The sequence below is a fragment of the Chanodichthys erythropterus genome, chromosome 8 (genome assembly GCF_024489055.1).
Source record: "Chanodichthys erythropterus isolate Z2021 chromosome 8, ASM2448905v1, whole genome shotgun sequence".
In the NCBI taxonomy this organism is placed as follows: domain Eukaryota; kingdom Metazoa; phylum Chordata; class Actinopteri; order Cypriniformes; family Xenocyprididae; genus Chanodichthys; species Chanodichthys erythropterus.
The window spans coordinates 20208302-20221569 of record NC_090228.1 but is presented as its reverse complement, the minus strand read 5'-3'; the positions used below and the strand labels follow the sequence as shown (position 1 = coordinate 20221569).

The following is a 13268-nucleotide window of genomic DNA, read 5'->3' as shown; positions in this document are numbered from 1 at the left end:
GAAGTTGTGATGTCTGATTTGTGAAGAAAGGGTTCCCATAAATCTGATTTTTTGTTTTATAAATTTGCTGATCTAGTTAATAAAAACGGCCTGAAGGATGTTCACACACTGATTCATTGAGTTCAACTCACTAGCTATTTTTCCATCCACCGATTTTTATGTGCATTTTGGGATATTGCATTAAAAAAATGCTGGATGGAAATGCCAAGATGCTCATAAATTAAAAAAAAAAAAAAAAAAAAAGTGCATAAAAAACGTATGCACTCAACTGAGTTTGCGATACAAAAATGTGCACATAAACCACGCTGGAAACACTTTTACTGAATAAATTTCTCGATGCGCTTCAAAAAAGTCATGTGACTTTGTAATGGAATGGCATAACTGGACCAACCAGCCGACCGATCTCATTGCACAGCATCTGAAATGCTGTTTTGGTCATAATGTAATACCCAAGCAAGGTCTGTCGTTAAAAGTGGTTCGGTATAATTCCCAAACACCAGGCATCTGAATGCAAGATAATATGTTTTTTATGGTTCGTCTGTGCGCTCTGAGGCGCAAGTTTATTATATACGGAAAATATTATATACATTGGTTTGTACTGCAGCAACTTCCATCTTCCTTAGTGATATTTAGTGCCAATTTTTAAGTAAGTGACAATTTTGTTCTCTTCGACTCACTGGATTGAAACAGTGCTTTATTCGCAAATGTTTTGTGCGATATTTCAAATTTACTATGGAAACATAGCTACTGATTCATCCTTACAGTGATGTGTTAAAGGGGATTAATTAAGAGCCCAAATTCCTTAAGAGGGTTTCCTTAATAAATCGCTCTCTGAGAAGATGTGTCCTAAATTCATCTCATCCAAAGCAAAATCTTTAGAGCCATCTGCAGCAGACTCTATATTATGCATATTACGGAACTCATTGTTTAGGCTCTAGTTTTGAGTGTTGTCACATTTCAGAAGGAAGTAACAGAAGGGAAGTGTGAATGCCACTGAGCCAGGTAGTGATGTCATTTAATGGTCACTCATTGTTTAAATGTCAAATGTTAAGTCATATATCATAAATTACAAATGTAAACTTGTAATATTGTTCTTGTGAGGTCATTCTCTTGAGTAGCAGGTCTAGAGGGATGAATAGATGCGGAAAGAAATGAGAGAAAACAGTGGAGGAGGGATGTGCGCCCTTGGCGTGTGTCGCAGGCTGAAATATTTTCCATAGCCATGCGTGTCAATGTGACATGCTATCAGATTATCATATCCCACTGTAGATTTATGCCTGTGACACACATGAAAGGGTGAGACAGTGACAAACGAGTGTGTGTGCCCTTGATATGGCTTCTTTCTGTACCAGATCGTATTTTGTCTCTGATTTTCAATTTTTTATTGCTCCCACTCTTGTTCTCAATCCTGCCGATTGCTTCCTCCCATTCTATTCTCATTCTCCAGGCCTCCCAGATCTATTAAGAACTTCACATTTGCTTCACATTTAAATTTGCATCCATTTTCTTGCCAAAATGACCAAGTTCACAAATTGCAAATTGCCATATATAGACAGTTGATATAAGTTGCTGATATAAGTTGATATAAGTTGCTTGAATAACATGCTTAACCTTCCTTTTTGCATTAGTCAAACTGCATAGTGCACACACCAAGAATTGAAAATATTTAAGTTAATTTAATTAATATATATATATATATATATATATATATATAATTAAATTTCTTTTTTTTTAAACATCATATATCAACATAGTGCAAAATGGTATTAAAATTATGTGTAGTCGTTGCTTTGTATGATAAAGAATGTATGGAAAAAATAATTTCATTGATGTCATTCGGAGTAACCAATATAAAGGGACCATTTTGGATCAAGTCATGCGGTCAGTATCACCTGACAGGATATGACATCATTCAGTCACCTGCAAAGGACCACATGATCATGAAGCAAAGTAACTAACTCTCTTTTAACTATTTGAAAAATTCATGTTTTCACTCATACGCATGTCCCGAAACATCAGGTCATTCGGTACAACCGCTATAAAACATGGAAAATGTTGTAATATTTTAAAAACTTATACTAAATATAAAATGTTTGATTGTCATTTTGCTAGCTAGCTATCAAGCTAACTAGCTAGCTAGATATCAGCCTGTTAGCATTGTTTGAAAACATCGTCATTCGGCATAACCATAAGTGTCCTTTATTTATTTATATATATATATATATATATATATATATATATATATATATATATATATATTTTTTATCGCGTTAACGCATTAATTAATTAACGCCGACAATTAGTTTATCGCGCGTTAATGTACTTTTTATTTTGAAAGTCCATTGCTCACTGCGTTTGAATACACATAGATAGACTACAACCGAATACAACACAAACCATGGGTCACAGGAGGGGTGGGATGTTTATCAGTAGGCTACTGGCTGCTTGGGATGAGCGTCATCACGCGTCTCAACCAATGAAAGCATTTGTTGTGTGCCTAGAGAGCTACAGCGCAAAAAAGAAAATATCTGGTGCGGACAGAAAAATGGAAAAAGGTACCCACTGCTTATCACTCAATAAAAGAATCACATTGCTAAGTGTTTTTGAACGTTTTGATTTCGTTTGGTTTAATAATTAACATTACCTTTGCGAGTCTGACTCTCACTGCACTCGTGAATTAGCAGAACTTGACGGGGACATTCAAATGCTTAACAAACGCTTAATGTGACCAACAATTCTGTACATGTTTATTAAAGCATACTGTGTGGAGATACGCAAATGAGCCCAAAATATGAATGCAGCACGTTTATATCTTAAACGGTTTCCTCTCATGTCATCTCAAGAAAACGCTTAATGCACTTAGACTGATATTAAAGAGACCAAATTCTATTTACAAATAAAGCACATGCAGAAAAACGGATGACACCAAAATATAAACTTTCAGTATCACTTAAAATGTAACCATTTTATAAATTTTCTTCATAACGGTTTTATAAAGGTAGCTTAGTGTGGTTATCATTTGTTAAAATAAATATAAAAATACAGTGTGTTCGTGTCCGTCTGTCCGCTGAATTTGACCCATAATCTCTGATTCTCCTCATCTGTGATCATGGAAAAGGGGAATTACAATGACAAGTAGGCCTACTCAATATGCTCATATAAGCATCATTTAAACGTTTCCAACAAATAAATGAATCAACTTTTCTCAGTGTGTTAATTACATAGATTTATTTGGATATTCATACGATGATATTCATACGATGGCTGAAGCAGCAGTGAGCGCCCAGCGCGCGACACGGTAAACAGATCAACACTGTAAACGAAATTCTACAAAACTTCAGTGAAAAAATAAATAAAATGATCATGCGATGCGATAAAATAGCTTCTATTCCATGCAAACGATACCATTAAAAATGTTAACGTTCCACTTAATGGGAGAAACAAAACTAAAGGTAAGCAAGAATCCGTATTAATTTCAGTACGAGTAATAGAGGGCGACCCTGTCAAAATGGCGGCGCCGCCCCGGCATGCAACGAGGTGTGACGTCGGTTCGTATTCTCTATTGCACTTTTGTTCATACAGCAGTACTTTGAAAGAATAAAATTACGCAATACACTACTTTTGATTTCATTATTGAATTTTGCGCATGCTCCGATTTAGAAAAATCATGCGATTAATCGCGATTAAAATATTTAATCGTTGCTCAGCACTAATATATATATATATATATATATATATATATATATATATATATATATATATATATATATATGTGTGTGTGTGTGTTTTATTACAATTTTAATATTGACCATTTGTCGGTTATCTGTTATGATATCAAAATAATTATCAGCTTATGATTGGCAAGAATGCTCTGAATCTGCAGGTCAATTCGTTCTTTTTTTTTGTTTTTTTTTTTTAAGGCGGATGAAAATTGCTCTATAAAACTGGAACTGAGAGTGTAGTGGAGCAAAAGAGATTTCCATCCTCGCTCAAAGTGTTCGGTAATCAATTTATACCAGCTCCTCTACAGGATTTTTTTATTTCCTGCTCCCCAAAGACTGAAAATATTTACAAAAAAAAAAAGAAAAAAAAATGTAAATTAAGTCTCTATGTTAAGCGGCCCTGAATTAACTGCACAGATTTACTTTAAGAAAGTTTACAAAGTTAAAAGAAAAATGTAGTGTGTATGTGTGGTCAGAACACAGACCAGTTGTCTCTCTCCTTTTGTAAACACACTGTTCTTACCCAAGGATGATCTGTTTCTGCCCCAGGTGCCTCTCTCTTTATTTCTGCTCTTTGTATTGCTTAGTTGTGGCGTGCTGAACCTGTCCACATTCTGCCCACCCCTCATTACCTGCCTTAAATATGTATGAACAGCAAATTCACAGATCAGTAGAGCCAAACTCTTTGAGATCTCAAGCCTTCAGCAACTCCGCACGCACACACATACACACTAAAACTATGTCTCAACTGATGTGTACTCACTGCTTTGTGTTATTTGTGCTTTCAGGGTAAAGAAAGTGCGGAGGTGGAGCCGTGGGAGGAGGCCAATTTTGATCTGTATAAAGCGGTGGACCGCTTCGGATTCTTGCAGTAAGAAATGTGCATTATTCTGTTCTGTGAGATCTTACACATGAGTGAGGAGATGCAGGTACAGGAGAAACCCAGCAGAGTCAAAGCGCTCACTGAAGCCCTCTTATCTTTATGTTTGTCTGCTCCTTTGGCCTCTCCTGTCTTCGTGTTTCTCCTTTCTTCTCACCCTGGCAGGGAGGTTTGTGGCTTACCCAGGCCCCTTAAACAGCAGTGCACTATGCGATATTTATAGGGTGCCACATGTGTCTGGCAGATCAGGACTCTATAATTGCAGGGGTGGAAAAAAAACTGGAAAAGTACAAGGAAGTAAAAGCAGACTGAGAGATAGACCTGGCTCAGCAATACATGCCAGTGTTTCTTATAATTTTGTTTTGGTTTTCTTTTTGTTATTTTGGTTTGTTTGTTTCAAGTTCTTTTGTTTTATTTTCTGTTTGTTCTGTATTTTAAGTTTTGTTGCTTTTGTTGTTGTTGTTGGCTTTTGATTGCTTTTGTGTTTCTTCACTCTGTTTGCTTTGTATCTTACACTTTTGTTCTGCTGTTTTTTATGGTTTGCTTTAAGTTTTGTGTTGTTTTTGCTATGTTTTACTTTATTTTTGCTTTATTTAGTTGTTCTAAAGCTCTCAGTGTTTGTTTAAAAAAACATATTAACAAGTCAATAATTACACTGATTCTGATTCTGTTTTCACTAACCTTACAAATTTGTGACAGGTTAGAACTCTCTAAGTAAATTATTTTGGCCGCAGGGCTCCCTGTTTGCTGCCTATGTAGACAGAAAGGAGGCTCTCTAGGGTTTGGTACAGAGCCATAATGTCATGTCACAACTTCCTCAGGTTTCCTCATGAGCATCCCAGATCATATCCAAAATGGCTGCCATGGAAACAGTCATTTCCTGTTTGTGTAGCTGACTAAGATATTGCACTTTGAACAGTTTCAGGGGTGGGGGTCATGGGGGCATCGTTACCAAATAGTGATGTTTATTTATCCAGTGAGTACACTTCCTGTGGAACAAAGTAATTCCTTTTTCAGTAATACATGCTAGGAACCAAGATTTGACGTCAGCAGCATAAACCAGTTTATGATTTATGGATGCGTTTTCTGTCCCTGTGCGGCCAACATGTTATGTGAAAAGTGGCTATCTGAGAGTACAGTGTAGTCTGACTAAAACACTTGATTTGTTTCATCAGGAAAAATGAGCTTAGTCCAACTGTGTGAACTTCTCTTTTATAATAAGGTGTTTTTTGTCTTTCACAGTGAGGATGAGCTTCCAATGTATGACATAGTGGAAGAAAAGGTGAGTCCAGTGCTCTGTTTGTATCTGTGGCTCCAAAACTGTTAAACATAAGTTTAAAGCCAACCTGATATATTCATTCTGCATCTGTGAAAACTATAACTAAGATCGGTAGGATGAGGAAAATACTTCTAAAGGCACTAAAAACCTATTTATCAACACAATTGTGTGCAATGCATAGGCTTTTATTAAGAAACAAAGTAATGGAACAAATAAAAAAAAGTGTCAACATGCAGTAAATTTGACTGAATTCTGCATGGTTTGGGTTGTGTTTTGTGAAGATTAATTGCCATTTGGATGCAAGTATGATTCCCCTTCTCATATAAATTAGATTCCACATGAATCAAGTTTATATATTATAAAATTATAAATTATAAGTTTATAAGTTATAATTTTCCATATCAACTCCCGATGACCTTTTAGTAATTGATCAGTTAAAAATAAATACCCACTATAATAACTCAAAAATCACTGTATTTCCTGTGTAGTGCTGCAGAATATGTAACATATAACATATAGGAACTAGGGGTGTGATGGTACACAAACATGACAGTTTCGACATACCTCGGTATTAAAGTCACGGTTCGGTACAGTAGTGGGAGACAACTTAACATAAAATTGCTTATTTTATCTTATTTTTTATTAAACAGTGATGTATTGAACAAATTGTGCTTCTTTCTTTAAATTATTCAATTATAATTAACTTTCTTAAGGATAAAAAAAATCTATCTCTATTTAATAATTAACACTCAGATACCCCCCCCCCCCCCCCCGAAAAAACGAAACAAAAACAACCAAAAAAACATGTAAATTGCACATAAGACAGGTTTTGCATTAACTAAATCTAATTATAAAATTATTTTTCAATTTTTTGTTTTTACTCCAATTCATTATTAAAATATAATCATTTATGCAATTACTGTTATAACTTGTTTTCATGACAAATTTATTTAAACATGAAATAATTAAGACATTAATAACAGATAAAGTAAATATAATGAATATATAAGCTAATATATTTAGTGAAATGCTCCCCTCTAGAGTTCATTTCTCTAGTGAACTAACATGCTGTGGACACTAAATGACTTGCCTGAGGTAAATGTAATACTACATGAGATATTATTATCGAGCGCTTTTTCCTGTTGTACCAGTTAGCAAACAGTGTTGCATTACCACGCATGCCCCCTTCTGGATTGGAGTGAGGATCACCTGTGACTGACTGTATTTGTCTTCTGACTGTATGCACTGAACCGTGATGGTTCGGGACGAATACATGTACCGTTGAACCCCTAATAGGAATGTCGTTCGATTAGAAAATCAAGCGTTAGCATCAGTTCTGGCAGGTCATGTCGGTCAAGCTCGCATCAGCTGACTCCCAGGTGACTTACGTCTGCCTATAAAAATGTAATATATAAGCTTCTCTGTATTATAAGCAGCTATTGCATGTCTCAGGAGCTACCTACCCTCCTCCATCCCCAGCTCCTCCTCTCTTCAGTCAAGATTGGCCTTATGATTCCCCTGAATCAGACTAATTCTTGAAATATGTGTACATGTTAAATTATCAACATTAATGATATCTGCATATGTTTTGTTCTGTTCTGTTTACCCTAAGGGGGGCTATTGCTGCTCTCCCTGCCTTTATCCATGCTAGGCTGCATGGATGTGCAGGGAGTTCTTGCCCAGAACAGAACTATACTGCCAATATAAACTCTGTGCAATTATCAATCATATTTGACGATAGTGGTCCTGACAGAAACAAAATATTAAATCAAGTGCCATTTATTTTAAAGAAAGCTAGAGCTCCTTTGTGAATTAGAGGGGAATGGACTTCATACATCCACTAAAAATCCCTACTTTGGTTAAAAGTAAATGTAAAAATTATTCCAACAAGTGATTCAGATTCAAAATTTGATTTCTTTATCACACATTTATCATGCAAAAAGCACTTAAAGTGTCAGGTTTATAAAGCGATAATGAGCTCTAAATTGGAGAAACAGAGTAACATTGTTTCCTCCAAGGCCATTATGTTCTTGTAGAAGAAAAAGTAGAGAAAACATTTGAGATGTCTCTGGTGTATTTTGGCCTCCTAAATTTTAATAATGCTGTTATATTAGTACTACTTTTTAGATCTCACTGAAATCCATTTTCATTGAAGTCCTCTTAGTGTTGTCTTAGATTAAACATTAAGGTATTGTTTGTCTTTTATTTATTTTTTTATTTATTTATTGTAATACATGTTTGCATTTTATCTGTTTAGCAAAAACATCTGGAAGTGGAGAGAACGACAAAATGGCTGAAAATGTTGAAAAGCTGGGAGAAATACAAGAATAGTGACAAGGTGCGTGTCTTTCATAAACAGACCATATCTCTCTGAAGGACTTTGAGAAAGTCTCAGTCTTTCATCTTGTGTGTGTGAATGGCTAGAGTTCCCTTTGGCTGTCTCTGTCCTGTGTATTGGGCGACATTGGACCAGTCCCCTAAGAAATCCACTGTCCCGCTTCAGCTGCACAAAATCTGTCTGTTCTATCTATATTGTTTGGACCTCTTCAGGCAGCTCCTAGTGTGTTAAATTGTATTTCTGTCCACTAACAGTGTCTGGTGTGAAATTAGAAATCCTCATACTGCCTGAGGTGGAGCGTGACAGTTGTGCAGTTTATTACTCTGTTTAGAGCTAATCATTACTTAATATTATTAGTCCAATTAGTTTGATTAGACTGTCACACTGTGTCTACACCAAACAAGCATTAGCAGCACAACACAATGCATTAAGAACTCAACAAAACTAAGCATTCCTGTGTTAAAAATGGAAAAGAAAAAAAATCAACATAGCGTGTCCATACAATGTGTCAATTATCATCCAACCGCATTGCTGCTTGCGTCACTTTGTGAGCCGTTATTCATCTCACAAGCAAGTTTCCTCCCGCTTCAACTTTTTATCATCGGTGGATATCTTCCTTCCTTGGAGGTAAGAAAAATGTCTGTATTTGGCATTAAAGGCATTTTAAATGTCTTTTGGCATAATTTGTAGACCGTAGTCGAGGGGCATTTTACACATATACGTGTTCGCCAAAAAACTTCCTCATGAATGGCGGTTTGAGCCGCACCAATGCTACACGATTTCGGTGGTGGGAACTCATTTTGATAAGCTTTATGGTTTCTTTTGTTCACTTTATTGTGAGTAGAATCTCTTCTAAATAATCAATGGCACGTTTATCTCTCTCTCATTGAAAACTAACTGAGCTCACGATCGCAACGTATTTTGTAAAATGCCCTAAGAATTTAACATTATCTCTGTTGCTTAAGGTTTTTTTGGTTTTCTAGCTAATATTAGTGTGCTATATTAGTTGTGTATAAAAAACAAATGTCTTTATTTGCACTCTTGCAGCTTTTAAGATGCCCCTGAAGCACTTGTAGCAGTTATTGACGGTGACAAGCAGACACGCGAGAGACTTCATCTCACAGATCCTCACCATCACTTGTATTTTCTGCACTCAAAAAAATACGTAAATAAAAGTATTAAAGGTGCCCTAGAACCCTATTTCACAAGATTTAATAAAAGTCTAAGGTGTCCCCAGAATGTGCCTGTGAAGTTTCAGCTCAAAATACCCCATGGATTATTTATTATACCATGTTTTAACTGCCTTTTTTGGGGTGAAATTAAAATTAAAATAAATGCACCGATTTAGTGTGTGTACACTTGTGCTCCCCGCCCCCAAGCTCAATAAGTTCACACAGGTAATATAATTCTCAAAATGGATCTTTACAAACTGTTCATGATGCAGCATATCAGATCATTTAAGTATGACATGTATTTGGATGTTTACATTTGATTCTGAATGAGTTTGATAATGCTGCACACTAACAGGGCTAAAGCTAAAGAATGAAGTTGTTTATGAATTATACAGACTGCAAATGTTTAAAAATGAAAATAACGACAGTCTTGTCTCTGTGAATACAGTAATAAATGATGGTAACTTTAACCACATATAACAGTACATTAGCAACATGCTAACGAAACATTTAGAAAGACAATTTACAAATATCACTAAATGTGATCATGATCTCATGGATCATGTCAGTTATTATTGCTCCATCTGCCATTTTTCGCTGTTGTCCTTGCTTGCTTACCTAGTCTGATGATTCAGCTGTGCACAGATCCAGACGTTAATACTGGCTTGTCTAATGCTTTGAACATGAGCTGGCATATGCAAATGTCGGGGGCGTACATATTAATGATCCCAACTTGCGTCACAGTCGATGTTATGTTGAGATTCGCCTGTTTTTCAGTGGTGCACAGAACTCTTATTATTCAACTATGCAAAGGTAAATTCAATTTTACAATCTAGGGCACCTTTAATGTTTAAGATGCTGTCAAACACCACAGCCAAAGTACAAACTTTATTAATTGTTAATTCTTCAGAAACTTTTCACTCACACAACATTGTTAATGTTAAAATTACTATATTTTGAATGTTGACTATTTTTGTGCAATTGTAGCAGGTTTAATAAATTTTCTATAAACTACATGTGTGTTTGTTATATTTTTATTACATACATGTGTTGTAGAATTCAAAAATAACACATTTGACAATTTGTGTAACTATAACATTAAAGGGATAGTTCACCCAAAAATGAAAATTTGATGTTTATCTGCTTAACCCCAGTGCATCCAAGATGTAGATGACTTTTTATTCTTCAGTCGAACACAAATTATGATTTTTAACTGCAACCGCTGCCGTCTGTCAGTCAAATAATAGCAGTAGATGGGAACTTCAACTATAACAGTAAATAAAACTTGCTTAGACAAATCAAAATAAAACCTGCGGCTCGTGACGACACATTAATGTCCTAAGAGACGAAACGATCGGTTTTGTGCGAGAAACTGAACATTATTTATATAATTTTTACCTCTAATACACCACTATGTCCAACTTCGTTCAGCTTCCTGTTAGTGAGGTCAAAAAACGCGTTGTGATGACGGAAGTGATGTCTCGCCCATATACTTCAATGAGCGCAAGACATCACTTCCGTTGTCAGAGCGCGATCAGACCTCACTAACCGGAAGCTGAACGAAGTTGGACATAGTGGTGTATTAGAGGTAAAACATTATATAAATACTGTTCGGTTTCTCGCACAAACCGATCATTTCGTGTCTTAGGACATCAATGTGCCGTCACGAGCCGCAGGGTTTAATTTGGATTTGTCTATGGAAGTTTTTTCGACTTTTATTGTTCAAGTTCCCAATCACTCCTATTATTTGACTGACAGACGGCAGCGGTTGCAGTTAAAAATCATAATTTGCATTCGACTGAAGAAAAAAAGTCCTCTACATCTTGGATGCCCTGGGGGTAAGCAGATAAACATCAAATTTTCATTTTTGGGTGAACTATCCCTTTAATGTGTAGAAGATTTCAGCATACTTTCTGTGTTAAGAGGAATAGCACATCACAATTATATGTGTGAGATTATTGCTGTGCATTTCATTTGTCATATCAGCTGTTTTTATTATATGCATTTTCTTATATTATAAGTATTTGACACATACCATGTCCATTCAAAATTTGCAGACAGTCCATGTACTTATTTAAATTTGTTTTAACATTTTAGTAATATTTTTGTCCCACTTATTACATTTAAATTTTTGTGATTTTTGTGACAAATGCCCTATTGATTTCTTTAGGATAATTCTTATGATTTTTCTTATGATTTTTTATTTTTTAATTTTTTTTTCATCAGGGTTTTTGGGGCTTTTAACATGCTCAAAAACTCTTGAAAATTTGAGATGGTCGTCACTGCAGAACACGAGATCCAGGGGGCAGGGTTGGATCTGGATCCAACTCCTCCCACTTTACATATCCCTTAACCTACCCATCTCCGCCCACTGGATATTGTGTGCTCTGCAGTGAGGGGCTACTAGAAATTTCAACGCAGGTCAGAATCCCCAGCATTAGGGCCGGGCCAAAGCTGGTACATAGGTGTGGCAGGGGGGCTCTATGGCGCCCCCTTGAAGGCAATGTGAAATCATGGTTACATACTAGCAAATATGTGTATGAAACTCAGTACACATAGAGATCTTATCGGGCTGAACAACGTCCGTACTGCATACCATTTGCTCCGCTCAACAGGAAGTTGGCTATTATGGGTTGTTTGAACCCATAACTGTGTGATTCATCCGATTGCCTCCAAACTCGGTCAGTATAAAGCCGACATTAAGGATGCTGAATTGCGGATGGACTTTTGACATCTTGTTCTGGAATTTTTATAGAGGTTGTCTCAGAATAACAGACATGGCAGATTCAGATAGTATTCTGCACTCATTTGAAAGTGATCTATGACATGAAATTAATCTAAATTTGAACGATCTCATGGATGTGGCTCTGGTGGTTCACAGTCATAGCAGCACAACTGCTGCAGTAAATGTGGTGTACACTGTAAAAAAAAAAAAAAAAAGCTTTTCTTACTTAGACTTTTTTGTCTTGTTACCAGTCCAAATATCTAAAAAACATTTTCTAGACAAGTAAAAATTATTTTCTTGTTTTCAGAAAAAAATAATCAAAATTAAGAATTTTTTTCCTTAAAACAAGCAAAAATAATTTGGTGAAATGATTTGGTGATGTGCATGTTGGCCAGAATATAGATGGCTGAAGATCAAACAGGATGTGAACCAGGTGGGACTTGTCTGGAATGATACACCCATGATGTCACCCGATCTATTTTGTATGCACTCCATTTCTTAGTGTGTTTTGGAAGAGGCGTGGCTTTGGAGAGCACTCTGAAGGGATGGTGGGATCTTATGCTTTGGCAAGCTAGCTTGCATGTTCACAATTTTCTGATGTCAGTTAATGGTCATTTGACTTTAATAAGTGTTTTGATTGTTTATTTTAACATTTTTGCATTTATTTATTTCAGTTTTTCATTTGTATATGTAATTATTAGTTTTTAATCAATCTACGTTAGGAAACCCTGCTATATCGTATCGATCTGCATGTTTGTTATGATTCTGATTTCCTCACTCTAAAGATAACTTGTTCAAAGTGTTTTTTTTTTTTGTGTAGAACAGATGGAGTCATTGACTTAATCTGCAATTACAAAGCCAATCCCACATCAACAAACACACTTAAACACATAAGCAAACACACGTAGACACCTGCTGATTTGTAATGTCTCATTTTATTCAAATAAACAAACAGTCTTAATCGCTCATTTCGCCGAGATTAGAGGCGGAAACACACACACTCATTTGGTTTGTGGCTTTGAGATATGTGCCTACTGCTGTCTGTCAATAATCAGTTCCTCAAGAGCCTCCTGAAGATTATTAATATCATCGTTACCATTATTGTACGTGAACTACTCAGAAGCCATCACACACACACACACACACACACAC

General features: G+C 35.9%; 1 protein-coding gene across 6 annotated transcripts in view; it reads left to right on the top strand.

Moving 5' to 3' along the window:
- The window catches only part of usp6nl (USP6 N-terminal like), a 69834-nt gene that overhangs the window by 43241 nt on the left and 13325 nt on the right, over nucleotides 1–13268 (top strand). For all 6 annotated transcript variants that reach the window (XM_067392259.1, XM_067392256.1, XM_067392257.1 and 3 more), the window contains 3 exons: nucleotides 4511–4593; nucleotides 5845–5884; nucleotides 8139–8219. In XM_067392259.1, coding sequence (XP_067248360.1) covers nucleotides 4511–4593; nucleotides 5845–5884; nucleotides 8139–8219 — 204 coding nt within the window. The remainder of the gene's footprint in view (nucleotides 1–4510; nucleotides 4594–5844; nucleotides 5885–8138; nucleotides 8220–13268) is intronic.